Raw genomic sequence first — 18,644 nt, forward strand, 5'->3', positions numbered from 1 at the left:
GATCATTGTTTAGATTTAACATAGATTTTTGTCAGTGGGTAGATTTGTGAGAATCCTTAAATAAGCAGACTGAGTTTTTTCCTGCTCATCGAAAGACACATTACAGCAAGAGGGATGTTTTGCAATGCTTTGATGAGGCAACCATTACAGGAAGGAAAGTTAAAGTCCTCAAGCTTAGACCCGACTTCTAGTAGCGTCTGCCCCTAAATGTTCCTCATCTCCTGAACGTCACAGCTAAACCTAAAGAATTAATGCACTCCCAAATGTCATAGACGTCGTAAGGAGTGGACCAAAACGCAGCGGGTAAAGTGCTCATCTTCTTATTTTATTAAAGAAAACACAAGTGAAAACAAACACAACTAAATATGGCCTCCAGACAACAACCACCAGCTGCCTCTAATTGGAGGTCATTGCCAAAACTCACATAGAAATAGAAAAGCTAGATAAACACATAGAAATAGATAACATAGAACATAAACCAAAAACACCGAAACACACAAAACAAACACCCCCTGCCACACCCTGACCAAACTACAATGACAAATAACCCCTTTTACTGGTCAGGATGTGACACCAAAAGCAAAAACAGCACTTTTAACGGCATTCCATGAAGTGTTCTACATCCATTTAATTATTAGAAATCTTATCAGTTGGATACTACTTATTATTTATCAATATTTGAATCAAAGGAGGACCATCATGCTTTCCCAAAAGTTTGTTTGGGCCCTCAAAAAGATGTTGCATGAAGCATACTTCATTTTCAAAAAGGTATTGTTTTTTTACTGCATCAGGATAGCATACACAGACATTTTGACTTAATAGCCTTCTTCAGTATGTAGGTTATTTTACATCCATTGATTTATAAGAAATCTTATCAATTGGATAATACTTGTTTTTTTTCATCAATATTCTGATCTTAACATCCACTTATGTTTTCATCTCCTTTTGACCAGAATCACCAATCTTCAGAATGTAGGGAAACAGCCACCTCTGATTCTGCCCCACCAGTTGACCGGAGCAGCACAAGGTACAGTCCAGATGCGCATCAAGAGCTCTCAGAGCAGCGGGGAACGCCTGAGTCAAACCAAGTCCATGGTCCTGCAGGATCCTGACCTGCCTCCCAAACCTGTGAGTATACACTGAGTGTACAAAACATTAGGAACACATTCCTAATCTTGAGTTGTACACCTTTTAGCCCTCAGAACAGCCTCAATTTGTAGGTGCATGGACTCTCCAAGGTACTGAAAGACTCCAATGATTCCCATAGTTGTGTCAAGTTGGCTGGTAGTGGATCTCTACTCCAAATAGCTCATTCCATCTCATCCCACAGATGCTCAATTGGATTGATATTCCTGGACAGTCCTATCCTAGGGTCATTATCCTCTTTTAAAAATATACTGTTGTCATGAAGGGATACACTTGATTGGCAATGATGTTTAGATAGCCTGTGGCATTCAAACGTTGCTCCACTTTCATCAAGAAGCCCAATGTGTGCCATCCCAGCACCTACATCAGCCTGCAATGTTGACACACAGCATGTTAGATGCTTGTACTCATGTGGTTATCTGCATACCCTAGTCCTCCCATCAGCGTGAAACAGCAGGAACCAGGATTCATCAGGTCAGGCAATGTTTTTCACATTCTCCAGTGTCCAGTGTTTTCGTTCCTTAGCCCACTGCAACCGCAGTTTTTTGTTTTGTTGCTAAAAGAAGTGGAACTTTGTAAGGTCGTCGGCTGCCATACCCCATTTGTGTTAAGTTCAAACGAGTTGTGCATTATTTTATGGTTCTTTGGACACCAATGTTGTACTGGACTGTCAGTTGACTAACTGCAGTTCATCTGTTGCTCTGCACATTTTGTGTCAGCCTCCTTTGTCCTCTTTCGTCAATGATCTGTTTTCGACCACCGGCCTGCCTTGGTCTGGATGTTCTTTGGGTGGTGGAGCATTCTTGATACACAAGGGAAACTGTTGAGCGTGAAAAAATCCAGCAGCGTTGCAGTTCTTGACAGTTGACTCACTCAAACTGGTGCGTCTGACACCTACTACCATAACCCGTTCAAAGGCATTTAAATATTTTGTCTTGCCCTTTCACCCTCTGAATGGCACACATACACAATTGTCTCACAATCCATCTCTCAATTGACTCAAGGCTTAAAAATCCTTCTTTAACCTGTCTCCTCCCCTTCATCTACACTGATTGAAGTGGATTAAACAGATGACATCAGTAATGGATCATACATCCAGACCAAGGCAGTCACCTGGTCAGTCTATGTCATGGAAAGATGAGGTGTTCCTTATGTTTGTACACTCAGTGTAGGCGTACACACACACCTATCAGCCGGATATACAGATTTTAGAGGCTTATTGAATATTGTTAGCCATTTGGTGAACTGTGCTTATATAAATTCCAGTAATTATGATTATATTGTTTATAAACTGTTGTCGCGCATTAGGTGATTATCATTAGCTTAATTGAGCTGATCTCTGTTTGACTCTGAGCACTTCCCTGTGGGAAAATCAGGGTAAAGATAAAACAGATGATGCATTTACAAAATGAGCAATCTGGTGTTGCATATTGGAATAATGTAGCTACCATGTTGACAATGACCTGGACATAACCCCAACCATTTAATATTTTTCATAAGCTGGTGGAGGGGCTGGCTGACACCTCTGTTTAGCATGGTTCATGCATCGTATCATACAATACATCTGTCTGTTGGCTGGAATGTTCATCTGCAAAATTTCAGATACAAAATAGTATTAGATGTGTTTACAACAGGCCATTGACCTTCAATCCGTCAGTTTAGATTGCTTAACATACACAGTTGTATTGTAAACCTTCATAGGGTTTATTAGTAATTGACAGCAAACTGAATTATTCAGATGATCACTGCCGTGAGGCCACGTCTGGGCTTTTGTTGGGTTGCTTGTTTGCTAATTATGCAGATGATACTTGTTTGTGAGACGTCTTATACTGCAATAATACAGTTTGTCCAGAGGACAGCGATGCAAAGGCTACTGGAGATAATGAACCAGTTCCTACGGACTACAAACATGGTCATTAACAACTCGGAACAAACACAACTCAGAACACAGAACACGGAACACGGAACGTTAGTGTTGCTTTAACATTGCATCAGTGTTCCAGAATGTTGTTCGTATTTCAGATGTTCTTTTCATTTCAGTACATTCATTACACAAAGGGTCTCATCTAACAGACATCAAAATAAACGTTATTTGTTTACTCCCATGTATTAGATATGTTACCAGAGAGCAGAGAAATGCTTTCTTGACCTCCTCCAATGTATGGAAGTAAGTGTGTTAAAACCAGCTGTACCAGCTCCACCCTCTTACACTGTGATTAATGAGAGAATATAGCAGGACCCAATCATAATGAATATAGGACTCTCTAGGGGTTCGGCGTGCCGGGGTAGGCCTATCCTTTGAACAGTAGAGGGCAGGCCAGCACTGTGCTGAAGGATAAAACTGACTACCAAACGATACATTCTGTGAGCTGTGTTTCCATAGTAAAGGGTGTGGATATCGCAGAACTCTTGTTCAACTATGTATAACCTCAACCTCTTCTAAGCTACCTTTACTATAGCTATACCTAGTACTGCTTTTGCTGCTTCTCTATTACTACAATACTGAAATACATGCAGTTGAGAATGGATTTGTCAAATGACACTATCAATAATCTTGCTGTATTTGTGTCCATGTTTATCTTTTGGAATGAGTGTTTACATTGCTGTGATATTAATCTGAATTCTCATGGTCTGATTTTGGTTAGCACCGGGTTGTGTGCGTTGTTAATCTGTTGTCACAATGCGAGGTCTCATCTCATTAACCCCACTGTGTTTCCATACACATTCCTATCAGAGACTGTATAGTCTTGTATGATATAGACGTTGTATATGTTAGTACATTGATGATACATTCACACGTAACCATACTCTGTATGCAGTATATTGCATAATCTTTACTGCATGGAATACATGGACTCTTAGCAGTACCTGTACGCCTTTAATTTCACTGAACCGATTTTACTAGCTAAGACAATATGGCCACAATCAAGCAACAGCTCTGATTTGAAACAGTCAGGGAAATCGGCTCCTCTTCAATATATTTTTCTGCTTTTCTGTTTCTGTAGATCTCTCGGCACCGGAGGAACCAGTCTCAGCATAACATTGGTGGAGCTGGAGCTGCAGAGACTCTTGTGAGTATGACAGGTCATCATAAATAACTGTTTGTATGGCAACATATGTGAAGGAATGTTTTTGGTTTATTATACTTTGTTGCTATGTGGTTGCTATTGGCTATTAGACTATTTCTATAAGTCTAACTTTTAAGTATTATTCACTATAAATATGTTTCTATGCTTTTAACTCAGCAGGCCTATTTTACTTATTAAAATAGGTATATTTATTTTGTTTATATTGATAAAATAGCATGTGTTTTATTTTAATATTTCATTGATTTAATATATGTTATAGGCTAAATGTTACATCATGCATTTCAGGTTGTTTTGAAAGGTGAATATTTGAATAAAGCCAAAATATCAGATGGAGGGAAAAAACTGAGGAAGAACTGGGCTTCAACTTGGGTAGTCCTGGAGACTGATAAACTTCTGTTTTATAAAGAGAGCAAGCAAGAAGCCCTGACGAATTTGGTAGGTTTTTACAACACACACACACACACACACACACACACACACACACACACACACACACACACACACACACACACACACACACACACACACACACACACACACACACACACACACACACACACACACACACACACACACACACACACACACAGTAAAGTAAAAAGTGACAGTTCAGTAAAGTAAAAAAGTGACATCAATAGGTTGGTAACCTGCTGAATACGAGGGGGCAGTGTTCAATTACAGCCTCAAATCAACCTTCTGAGGGATTGCCTATTAGCATTATGAGTGCAAATGTTGAGTGAACACACGCTATGTGCATTTTAATTTGATGCCAGAAATGAAGCGTTTTCTTTTCATTTTCTGATTTCTCAAACTGGCAAATTAACTTTGGCTTTGATCCCAAGGACTGGAGCTCACCCCATCAAAAAGCACTGAGGAACTGTTTACCCCCTTGTGAAGTGGACTGCATATGTGTGTGTGTGTGTGTTTGTGTTTGTGTGTGTGTGTGTGTGTGTGTGTGCATGTGTGTCTGTCTATGTGTGTATAGGATGTGACTTTAATCCACCCTGCCCTGATGTGGTTCTGAGAGAGAGAGAGAGAGATGGAGAGGGAGAGGGAGAGGGAGAGGTGGAGCGAGACAGAGAGAAACTGGTGACTGGCAGAGAGAGAGCGAGAGAAGGGGTGGTTGGGGGGAGTCTCTAAAATGAGCTTGCCATGCTTTTTAATGAAGCTCCAAGGACTTAATCAAAGCCCTCTCCCTTACTGAGCCCCACCAGGGCAACGGTCTGTCAGACTCTCCCCGTCCAATAGTTCATTATGGGCGAGAGAGACATTTCCACTTCCACATAGATTGACATATCTCCCCCCCTTTCCGATGGAAATAGTTGGTACAGTGGAGGGTGGTTGTGTGTGTTTGGGGTGGTGGTGGTGGTTTGTGTGTGTGTGTGTGTTCATTTGATAATTTAGTTTATCTTTGTTTCAGAGTAGAATAAACAGCTTATTAATCTCTTGTGTTATCATTTGGTCGCTGTGGGCAGTATTTAGGTTTGGGTCTAAATATACACCTGCAATGTGTACATCATTCTGTAAGGGGAGTTATTTATTTAGTAGAAACAAGAATGGGCAGTATTATACATCATCCAACTTAAACACATGTAGTTTACTCTGTCTGAGGCAGGTACTATAAATCAAATATCACCTAATTTATCCAATAGTGTACCTGTCAGCCAAGGTAGTTAATTGAGTCGTCAAGGTTCAGTTTATTCCAGGCTGGGCATGTGGGATCTCAGTGAGCAAATCAAGGCCCAAGATGGCTTGATTTGATTCTGATTTATGGTGTTTACAATGTATTGTGATACTACATTGTAATACTGTTGTAGAATGTCCTTATCATCTTAATTTTCTACAGCATCTCACTATAATTTACCCATGATTTCCCTCGTCTGAGACCACAATAAAGGGAAATTATATCTAAATGAGTTCCTATGCCTTTAACACTGATTAGTTCTTCTTTAAAAAAGCTACATTTTCTAAATCACATTCTCTTTGTCTGAAAATTATACCGTTCTTATTTTGATACGGTTACACACCGCTTCTTTAATTCCATAGAGGATATGAATAAGATATTAAAGGTTTGAATGATAGAGAATTACAGCACATGTACATTTCTCAGTTTACAGCGTAATGAATATGAAAAAGTGCTATAGCAAAAGGGTAAAATCTGATATTTGGGTAGAGCACTTCCTTTTGTTTATTTATCGTGATTTATATCAAATATCTGTCCATTATAGAGAAAGCGTCCCTCATTAAACATTGATTTTGATATTTACTGCACAACTATGATACATTTAGGAGTCCCATTCACAAACACAGCAGTGAAACTACAATGAACACAACACACAACAATTTCAAAGAAGTTACAGTTCATAAAATGAAATAAGTCAGTTGAAATAAATTCATAAGGCCCTAATCTGTGGATTTCTCATGACTGGGAATACAGATATGCATCTTTTGGTCACAGATACCTTAAAAAAAGGTAGGGGCGGGATCAGAAAACTAGTCAGTATCTGGTGTGACCACCATTTGCCTCATGCAGTGCGACACATCTCCTTCGCATAGAGTTGATCAGGCTGTTGATTATGGCCTGTGTAATGTTGTCCCATTCCTCTTTAATGGCTGTGTGAAGTTGCTGAGTATGGGTGGGAACTGGAACATGCTGTCGTACACGTCGATCCAGAGCATCCCAAATTTGCTCAATGGTTGACATGTCTGGTGAGTATGCAGGCCATGGTCGACATGGAACATTTTCAGCTTCCAGGAATTGTGTACAGATCCTTGCGACATGGGGCTGTGCATTATCATGCTGAAACATGAGGTGATGGCGGCGGATGAATGACACAACAATGGGCCTCAGGAACTCATCACGGTATCTCTGTGCAATCAAATTGACATGTAATTGTTTTTGTTGTCTGTAACTTATGCCTGCCCATACCATAACCCCACTGCCACCATGGGGCACTCTGTTCACAACGTTGACATCAGCAAACCGCTCGCCCACACGACGCCATACACGCCATCTGCCAGTTGAAAACGTGATTCCTCTGAAGAGCACACTTCTCCAGCATGCCAGTGGCCATCGAAGGTGAGTCTTTGGCCACTGAAGTTGGTTACAACGCCGAACAGCATTCAGGTCAAGACCCTGGTGAGGACGATGAGCACGCAGCAGCTGAGCTTCCCTGAGGCGGTTTCTGACAGTTTGTGCAGAAATTGTTCAGTTTTCCAAACCCACAGTTTCATCAGATGTCCGGGTAGCTGGTCTCAGATGATCCCGCAGGTGAAGAAGCCAGATGTGGAGGTCCTGGGCTGGCGTGGTTACACTTAGTTTGCAGTTGTGAGGCCGGTTGGACGTACTGCTCAATTCTCTAAAACGACTTTTGGCTTATGGCAGAGAAATGAGCATTCAATTCTCTGGAAAGAGCTCTGGAGGACATTCCTGCAGTCAGCATGCCATTTGCAAGCTCCCTCAAAACTTGAGACATCTGTGGCATTGTGTTGTGTGACAAAACTGCACATTTTAGAGTGCCATTTTATTGTCCCCAGCACAAAGTGCACCTGTGTAATGATCAGGTGGTTGGATTATCTTGGCAAAGGAGAAATGCTCACTAACTAAAGAAATTTGATCACAAAATTTGAGAGAAATAAGATTTTGGTGGGATCTTTTATTTCAGCTCATGAAACATGGGACCAACACTTCACATGTTGTGTTTATATTTTTGTTCAGTATAGTAACCTTTATTCACTAAACACCTCTCCACTCTGCCTCTTATATGTCTGTAGAAACCTGGATGCAGCCCTGATGGGGTGGATCTCTGTGGGGCCGTGGTTGAATGGACAACAGAGAGGTCCAGCCGGAAGAACGTGGTTCAGGTACGGCCATTTTGTTTCTGCGTAAAGACAAGGATCAAGTAAGTTCACAACAAGACTAAGCAGCCTGCAAATTGTCTGTTTTAGTTGTTGATGATGGGATGTTCTCGGATGCACTCTTTCCTTGATAATTTCAGTATATAATAGACTCAACTTAAAATATTTGATCAATTTTCATAAATTATTTTTCGTTGCTTCAACCACCTGTTCAGAGAAGATATTTCAATTGAGTCAGATTGCACTTGAAGGTGATGTTAAGCCAACATCTTGTCTCCTCAGACCCAATGGCCTTTAGTTTAGGGAATTAGACCTTTGAACTTCACAGTACTATCTTCTTATTGCCTTTTCAAGATACTCTTTGGTAAAAGCTTAAGCCAGCAAAGCAAACTGATGATCAATTCATTGGCGGTGGCAGCACAAGTTTTCATGAGAAAAAAAATGCTGTGATAAGCGGGAGAAAAGGAAGAGGATGAGAGCAGATTTCACGATCTCATCAGACGCTTAAGACACTTCATCGCTGCCGGTCGCTACTCTTCCGCACAGTATTTCAGCCTCAAAATCTTAATGCAGTGAAGATTAAAATGGGAATTACACCATAATCTTAAATAATCCAAGTGCTGTGGACAGAAAAGTGTGTGTAATGCCGACGCAAAGCTATTCTGAGTTCTGACAACATTGTCAATCAACACTAGGATTACAGATAAAATTAGTACGGAAAGTTACTTTTAATTTCGCACCATTCCAGAGACTGATTTATACAATAATCGAAGAAATACCTCACAAAGATATGCCTGTCAGATGGGTAGATACGATTACAAAAATATAATAGACATTTTTGTTTTGTTCGCCCGCTTATACAGTATCTCCGCTCCCCATATCTCTGACTTCCAGATAGATCCCAATTTCTAAGATAATTCAAGGACGATGACAACATAATTGCTCTATTGAACCATGTAAACTAAGGGCCGGTTTACTGACTTGATGAGTTTGGCACTATTGCAAATGGTGATCTCAAAAGGCCATTCACTAGATTTGATATGGAGTAATTAAAATTTCCTGCAAAGTACCCAGTGGTTGCAGACATAAATGTGACTCTCAACTTTAAACCTTCATTGATGGCATCAGTATATACACTGAATGTACAAAACATTAGGAACACCTTCCTAATATTAAGTTGCACATCTTTTTGCCCTCAGAACAGCCTCAATTCGTTGGGCCATGGACTCTCTACAAGGTGTCCAAAGTGTTCGACAGGGATGCTGGCCCATGTTGAATCCCATGCTTCCCACAGTTGTGTCAAGTTGGCTAGATGTCCTTTGGGTGGTGGACCATTCTTGATACACACGGGATACTGTTGAGTGTGAAAAACCCAGCAGCATTACAGTTCTTGACACAAACCGATGTGCTTGGCACCTACTACCATGCTCCATTTAAAGGCACTTAAATATTTTGTCTTGCCCATTCCCCCTCTGAATGGCACACATACACAATGACCATGTCTCAATTGTCTCAAGGTTTAAAAATCCTTCTTTATCCTGTCTCCTCCCCTCCATCTACACTGATTGAAGTGGATTTAACAGGTGACATCAGTAAGGGATCATAGCTTTCACCTGGATTCCCCTGAGCGGTCTATGTCATGAAAATATCAGGTGTTCCTAATGTTTTGTACACTCAGTGTATTTCAGCGTATTTCTTCCAAATCCAACATTTCAAATGCACAAGATATATCGATTGAATGCGCTTCAAATCCAATGTCCAAATATGACAAGGAGCCTCAGTTCAATAAATTCTGCAATCAAACCTTATTTTCCACTCAGCTCTCTATCACTATCATTCTCTGTGAACATTCCAGTAAGGAAGCGTCCTCCCTGGACAGTGTTGTCATTAACAGGCTACCCAGCCAAAGATCATGGGTCATGACCCTGAGAAATGTGCCTCTCAGTCAGTCAGCGTTGACTTTCTAAGACCTCAGTGCTCACCAGCTGTTTTTCCCCACAGTAGCTTTTCAGATCAGCGACATGGCTGCTTGGCAGGCAGGAAGCAGCCAACCTGCTCTTTCTAGAGGAAGTCATGGGTAAAATGATAGAGGAGAGCTGAAACTGACTCATTAAGGCAATGCCCGCCTGAAAAAAAAGTATGTTTTTCTTATCTATGTAGTTGAAAGTTTAGTGAATGTGTGATCGACTGAGGAAGTGGTTCAATCACTTTATGGGGGTCCTGCAAGGGGATTAACATGGTTAGAAGAGAGCTCTGGTTTGGCTCGAGGGCAGCTGAAGGAATAGTAAAAGTGTTAGAAAATGTTGTTGATGGAAATGGTTCAGAAATAGGTGTTCATGTTATTCATCTACACAGTTTATTTATTCACTTTTTTTCTTTCTTTTTGTCGTTGTGGAGGAGTGACAAGGTTGGTGACACAAAGGTCTTCCATATTCCACAAGCAGGGGAAAGAGGATGGGAATGGGAGGAGGGTGTTAACTGAGGCCATTGTCACCCACAGTATTTATTCAGCTGCAGGCTTCTTTTTAGACTTGACACAAGTCTGTTACTCACCCTTCCCGTTATCTCTTCACTCACCAATATCATAATTTGTGTTTATGAATAGATTGACATTGTTCTTCATGATTCAGTATTGCCCTACCAGGAGCTTAAGGAAGGAGGGACTTTGTTTTCTTTCAAGGTTACTCCACACTTCAGCTTAGCGAGACACTGTGATTAACCTTCACTTGGTCTCTACATATGAAATTCTTAAAAAAATGCAAGGTTCATGTCTGCTACATTTTTTATCAGGCTATCAGTTACACAGCCAGGGTTGACAAAGTGAAACGTAACCTTGCAGAAACAAGGAGGGAGCTCTGGTCTTTGTATTTGGATTCCTTTGACACCTGAGGGACCCCCATATCTTGTGCCATGCTCACGGAAAGAATGCATACACAAACATAGTTAGAAACCAGAGAAAACTGTGGTCAATTGTGATGTGGTTGTTTTGAGGCTGAGAGTAAGTCACTTCTGCGTCTGTATCAGTCTCAGGTTAAACATCGCATGAGGATTGACAGGAAATACACATTTTTGACTGCAATATGAGATATGAGATATGTCATTGTTCGTCACACAGCTGCCTTATGATACATAAGATTGTATAAACATACAAAAAGGTTCACTGAAGAACAGAGATTGTTTAAACTTCACTATTTGTACTGCGATAAAAAAAAACATTTAAAGAAGCATAGAGGTAGGAGGGGACATGATGCAGAAAAGGGACATGAGGAGAGGACATACTTTAGCTTGGGGAACCATAAACCAGACCATATATAAGGCTATATAAGGCTAACATTGTCCGATCAAAGTCAGACACAATGAGCAGAACTCTGTATTCCAAACTGCAGTCTACCTATATTGAGCTGTCATACCAGGGGTGGCAGGTAGCCTTGAGGTTAGAGTGTTGGGCCAGTAACTGAAAGGTTGCTGGTTCGAGGACCGGAGCTGACAAGATAATAAATGTATATAAAAAAATCTGTAGCTGAGCAAGGCACTTAACCCTAATTGCCTCAGCGGTGCTGTTCAATGGTGACTGTGACCCTACTCCCTTTGGGGGTTTCAGAGGGTTGGGATATGCAAAAAACACATTTCCATTACAAACTTGTGTTTAACAGGACAAATATAAGCACCCCCCAAATAATATACTAAAAATAATATGTCAAAATGTCTGTTTCAGAAGACTGAATGGAAATACCTGGCACACTGTCTTTATAACCAAAAGCAATTCATAAGAATTTCAACATTATTAGTTTAAAAAAAAAACTATTATCAGCATTGATGAAAGCAGATAGTCTGTTTGAAAAGGACTAACGGCTCAAAAACTATCCCACGAGGCTAATAAAACTAGAAATATCTCTGACATAGCTCAACAAATGAAAAGGAGCACAACTTTGAATAAGTGGTCATGCATTTTTCATGCCTTTCTGCATATTTAAGTGTTTGAGTCTGGCTTGAGTGAGTTAAAAGCAAATAACAAAAGGAGCAGAAAAGTCCAAATTGCATCAACTCCACCAGAAGAAAGAGAGACAAAAAGTAGTGTAGTGTCAAAGGCGTCTGGTTTTAACCACTGGCCGCTGCTACAGAGACGTCAACACCAGCATCCTTCTCTCATCACTAATTGATTCTTTGGAGTTTTGGGCGACTCTCGCTGTGAGCCCCCTGTACCCTCTCTGCTCTGACAAACATCGTTCTCATAGTCACGATGTGGAAAAACAGACTTCAACAACAACCATGGAGAGAAGACAGAAACAACTAAGATGATGAAATAGAGCCCAGGGCTAGAAAATAATGAGTCCATTTTAGTGGAGGAGCTTTAACCTGCCACCACTCTAAAAACATTGCTTTGTCTTGACTAATCAACAGGAAAGTTTAATATTCTTGCGAAAGACCCGTAATCACTTCAGGAAGCGTCCTTCTGAGTGTTAAAGGTGAATTAAACTGGCAGGATGTCATCCTAATTTTTTCGGAAGAAGTTCATTGAGGTTAGCACAGTTTTTGATCTTCGGATTTCTGTATGAGCCTCAACCTTTCTAAAGTTCAGTCAGATGAAAGGCATTGACTTTTACAACTGGCTTGGCCCTTGTTACACCAACACAGAAATACTAAACACCTCCACATCATTATGCATCAGTCAGGCCCTGAAGTGTAGGAGCTGTATCTTGAGTGGAGTAAATAAAAAAAGCTGGACCAGATCGATGTAAATGAATGTATTTACTATTGAAAGCAACTGAAAGATCAGTACAGTAGATAGTCAGAGCAGGTTATAGTTTGTACAGTAGGAGTAGGATTTATCCAGTGCCTACTGGTCCCCTGATCCCAGGATGTAATCGTCCAAAGCTGCTGACCTGACTACTTTAATGCCATCTGTCTTAAAGCTCACGGTGCCTGATTGCTTCTTGATGACCAGCCGTGATTACGATTGTGAATAGGAGTGGCTCGCTCCCAAAATGGATCCCACATCACATCACACACAAATAGAGGTAGCCTCTCACAGACACAGACTGTGCTTGTACTAGCCAACACTACTTTGGTGAGGTCTAGGAGATTGACCTGCGGTTAACCTTTTACTGCAGTGGGCTAAATCAGGGTCACACAGAGTGTTTCTTGGTAGTCTTAAACAAATCTACTTTGAAACAAAAGTATATACCTCACAGAGATGGTTATGGGGGAAAAAAGAAGACACCTGTACCATGTCAGATATAGAGTTGAATGTATTTAATTTGGAGTTTATCCAAATATTAAACTTTATGTACATCACAGAAGACTGAAATATAACAAAACCGTTTCACATAGAAACACCGTATTTTCTGCGTATTTTTTGGTTTTCATGTTTATTAGTTATGAAATGATGAAAAATATTAATAACATTCCACCCATGAACCCACTAGATGGTGATTTGGTCATTTGACTGCAGGAAAGGGCTACACCCAAAAAGAAACTCCTAACTTCCATAGTGTTGATGACAGTAGGCATCGGCCAACAACAAGTAGCTTAGTTTATTTAAAATACAGCCTATACTAGAATGTTAATGGAAAGGTTAGTTGGACCATAATAGCAATATCCAGATCAATGAATGAATAATACCACATTTTGTTTGATTTTGAGCAATCACATTTTATATAATGAGCATATCCTTGCATTTCATTCTCCCCTGCTATTCCTTCATCCACCTCCCTCTTGTTGTCTTGTCATTTCTTGTCCTTCTGGCTGGAGGGTAGAGACCGCACCACTAAGACATGCACCATATTGTAGCGATGCATGTCTCCGTGGTGTCAGAGCTGCGGGAGTCTAGAGCTCTTTAACAGTGTTATCACAACTGGCGTTTCACACTGTACCTCACGGCCATGCGCACGGATTGATATGCTTCGGAGTGACTTTGTGATAAGTGTTATGGCTAATTGGCCCAGGAGGATGGCAAAATCTTAGGGCTTCAAATGGGGTCGTAAGATTATTGTATATCAATCTATTCACATAATGGTAATGTGTTTTGTTTGTTATGAGAGGAACGCCTGTCCGTTTGTCACTCTGTGGTCTGGTAAGAGTACCATCATACGTTGTATTTTTATACATATGGATAGCACATTAATCCCAGCTCGGAATAAGGGTAGTTACAGCACCACTTTGTTACTAAGTTATTACACATTTATTCTAAGCTGTGAAGTAAAGTGGCACTGTGATTTTTATATCTTGTCTCTTTCTCCACAAACCATGTAAAAAAAACAAAAAAACAATGACAGCGTTTGAAAGATTCTTCCCTGTAACCCTTAAACACAGATACTTTATGACAACGGAGTCGCAAGGCAGCTGGCAATAGTCCCAGATTAACACAGAATGTCACCTTGTGAAACACTAGCCGTCATCTAAGGCCTGACCCCTACAAGACGTAGTCAGGTTCCCCATGTCATTCTCTCAGCTGGTCCTTTCTCGCACGCAACCCCCCCCCCCCCCCCCCCACCCTTTGTTTTAAAAAGGCTTTTATCCATTCTGTCACTGGAACACAGTGTTCTTATTCAAAGAAGGGAAACAAGTGGAAAACATAATAGTTTATTAAATTGCATCATCATTGCGTTACGTTGATTGCGTAGTTGTAAGTTACCTTCGTAATGCTCCCTCTGAAGTGGGTCTCCGGAGACTTGAGATGAGGACTTAATCCGTTAAAATGACAGTCTCTCTCTGGTAGTCCCAGAGCGTAGAAAAGGTATTTGTGGTGTGGCCCTTCTTCCTCAAAGCTGCTTACATTGAAGTGGGCATTAATTTGGTTCTTCAGAGAAACAGTGAAAGTATATAGTATGTTAATCGCCAGTACGGTGGAAGGATTTAAACCCCCAACAGCAGATTGCCTTGGAGATTACAACTTAGAAATGAACTTCAGTTAAACCACATGACTTAATTCTAGCCAGACATGCATCACACAGTATTAAATGTTATACCTTTCTTATGTGGAGAAATGTGAGCCACCAAGATTGAGCATCTGGGATGAGTTCAGGTCATGGAGCAAAGAGAAGAGCAGTGAGCAATTTGTGGGTTATAAATTGTGGAGATTTATTACATTTTCTGCAAATGATAGAACATTCTTATGACAACTGTTGCCTTGGCCTAAGATAACTCAGCAGTACATTGCAGGATTAACATTCTGCTCAGGTCAGACCTAAATAAAAAGCATCCAACACTTAGATACTCTTTAATTTCACACTGTTTCCACTGTTATTCTAAGAACTTTTCTTTCTGTGATTATCATCGCAGTTTTGACACATCTACAGATATTTTGTTGCAAATTGGAAATAATTAACTTGGCAAAGTAGAATGCTTCAACATTGCATTGTTCCTTTATGAAGAACCACAATTAATGTTTAATTTAAGAGCCACATGCAAATGTAAAGGCACAAATGGCACTCTCCTCTCTGCTCCGCTGTGCATATTTAAATATTAATGGATCCAGTCAAAATAAAGCCCAGAAATTCAACACCCTCTTTATTAAGAAATGTGATGAAAAAAATTGATTTATTTCATATTCTTTTTCATTTCTAAAAGCAAAACACTACTTTGCACTGGTTACTATAACTGAATTTCACTTCTTAAAAATAAACATAAAACTTTTGACTTTTGTTTTTATATAGTGGCAATGAGCTGAATATATTCCCTGAATAGAAGTCAAGTCATACCCTTTATATGCAGTCATTTTACAATGCATTTCCATTGCATTGTCAAAGCTGATTATCTACTATAATACCTCACATTTCATAACAGTCTATGAATTACCAACTATTGGTCTGTTGGTTATAAAGAACAATGTTAATCAGTGGTATAAACTATTTAATTACATTTTGATTTCCCATTGTCCTTCTTTATTAATTCATATGTTTGCCTATTGTTTTGTTTGACTGTGGAGACCTGGATGTGAGTGTTGCATTAGCTTGCACCTCCTACATTGTCTGTAGTGTTCCATTTGGACTATAGCTAGCATGTTGATATGAAGGGCCTTTGGGGGATCTATCTGCTTTCACATACATTAGCATCTCCAGCAAACATTTGCCTGAGAATAAAATGACCATGCTAATTAAAATCACCAACTCTTAGTTCAAGAGGCCTGTGCACGTCAGGATTAATATCATGGCATATTAAGGAGTTTGCGTCATCCCAACGGACCTACAGCTCAATATGAGCCTGAGAGGCGGTGCCCTACACACTGTACCTTTGTGCTGGCTCAGATTAGGACAGTTGACATGTGAACATGGAGACTGGGTAGGGCCATATTTAGTTGAAGGAGCTTATCTCCATTTTTGATTAACTGAATGAATAGACACCAAGCGTCCGCTGTCATTTCTCTGCGCTGCTTCAGATAATCTTAAATGCATCTTTAAGATGCTCCTAAAAAAATATATATTTTTTAAGCAGTTTGCTCTCAATTTTTGATTAAACTTCAGAGGGAAGAGTCTGCCTTATCAGGAAGTCAGATATACTTTGGTGTAAGCCAGACATTTCAATAGGGTTCTGTTTCCAAGATGACAGGAGAAGAGAAAGGACGTAATGTTCAGGATGCTTTTCTGTATGAGGATCCCATGGACTACATGATAAATCCTGAGTCTTAAACCCCAATATGAAGAGGATTGTAGGCTAGCTTCACCATGATATGGACACATTGGATTTCAACAGAGATTCCAAGTTGCAGGGACCAGTTAATAAATAGTCACTAATATTGGTTTCCTCTTTCAAGGCCTAGGATTTTAGGCTTATGATTTGAAGTTGACATCCAGGCACATAACTTATAAATCTTTGCAAATCTCCCATTGATATTAATAATGTACGTGAAAGGTTGCTTTACTCATACTTCAAATCAACTCGTACTATGATTCTAGAGCTCTGACATACTGGCGTAAATCATTTCTGCCAAATTATACAATTATGAAGGGCTGTGAATGGCAAAATGAAACATCAATGCATACAGTCATCCCAGTTGAAGGTAGCTAGATCAGTCCCCTGTGGGAATAGAGAGGGAGTTCAGTGTGTCCACCATCTAACATTTATAAGAGGAACAGACTGTAACTAATGCAAAATTCATGCAAATACATCTAACTTGGGTTATAAAACAACCTATCCAAGTCCATTATGTTCCAGTTAATCATGGAGAGAAGAGGTGATACCAACACAACCGATCTGTGTTGTTATTTATAGGATATACAGTACTGTACATGGTAATGGTTGAATTTTTTTTTACACAGGTTCCTGTATGCATTTTTTATGTTTTGTGTATCTGACTACACATACTTTATGTTAGAGAACAGAAAATAGATCCTCGGAGCCCAAGGTTTGTGTGTTTGTGATTGTTTTGAGAGCACTTTCAGATTCACCAGTGAGCCTCCTCGTAACCTGTCCCCCACATTGCAGCGTGATTGCAGAGCCTATTACTGACACGTCCTGGGGAAGCCTCCAGGAAAAACAATGTTCCAGAGCAAACATGCTTGTTCAGATGCTTGTAACCCAAGAAAGGAGGGATGGCAAACTCACTCTGACAAGGATTGTGCCCCTAACCATTCTCTGTTTTTATCTGGCATCACAAAAGCATGCTGCTTAACTGCTCCTGACGCTTTGTAAGGAAGTCACAAAAGTCAGCTCCACAATAGTCCCAAACTTTGAAGGTCCATGTAGGGTAACCATGATTGCATGAGTGGAATATTGGGACAGCAAGATGTGAGATGCTACTCCCCAAGGCTACAAGTGACTTTGCAAGCATAGTTGTTGATAAAATATGAAATTTCCTCCTCAGAATTTGTTAAAAGGTTTCGTGTGACAAAAATAATTACAGTCTGGTCTGGCTTTTCATGCTGGATTAAAGAGATATTAATATACGAAGGGGGAAAGGTTACTCACATCCCAAACTCCATACGGTAAAAACACTTCCTCTAAGGAATTAACACATAGATGAATGATGAACAATTGTCAACATTTTAACTAATTTAGGAAGTTAATAACATGCGAAAATACGTTTCTTCATTATGTATGGTATGAAATACCATTTTGTCTCCTTTTATGTTATTTTTACAATTTTTGTTACAAAACATGAGCAAAATTTAATCAGCTGTAATATCAACCACACTTGACAATGCTGACCTTGATGTCAGGGTTTCTCAAAGACTTTTACTAACAGTACAGTTATTCTGTTTGACGGCGCCAAATGCTGTTACTACACTGTTGCAGAGATGCAGAACAGGCCTGATATTAAGATGACAAGTATCACACTAATTATGTTTTCCCCTCTGAGAATACAGTCTGCATTTGTCTCTTCTTTTGGCGCACACACACACACACACACACACACACACACACACACACACACACACACACACACACACACACACACACACACACACACACTGCACAACGTGAGCTTCTTGTCAAACACAGAGAGCACACATTAACAGGCACATAGCTGAAAAGACTCAACAGACCAAGGGAATGAGTATCAAGTGCAAATTCTGCTGATGCTGGAGTGAGCATAGTCTTACAAACTCATGT

At 40.1% G+C, this 18,644-nt stretch overlaps 1 protein-coding gene across 1 annotated transcript in view; it reads left to right on the top strand.

Annotated features, from left to right (window-relative positions):
* arhgap15 (Rho GTPase activating protein 15) overlaps positions 1 to 18,644 on the top strand; it is a 51,036-nt gene that overhangs the window by 905 nt on the left and 31,487 nt on the right. Inside the window, exons 2-5 of the mRNA XM_014173506.3 lie at positions 954 to 1,128; positions 4,152 to 4,217; positions 4,521 to 4,670; positions 8,010 to 8,099. Of these exons, the coding sequence (XP_014028981.1) occupies positions 954 to 1,128; positions 4,152 to 4,217; positions 4,521 to 4,670; positions 8,010 to 8,099 (481 nt within the window). The remainder of the gene's footprint in view (positions 1 to 953; positions 1,129 to 4,151; positions 4,218 to 4,520; positions 4,671 to 8,009; positions 8,100 to 18,644) is intronic.

Source organism: Salmo salar, chromosome 25 (genome assembly GCF_965601325.2).
Source record: "Salmo salar chromosome 25, fSalSal1, whole genome shotgun sequence".
Classification (NCBI taxonomy): Eukaryota; Metazoa; Chordata; class Actinopteri; order Salmoniformes; family Salmonidae; genus Salmo; species Salmo salar.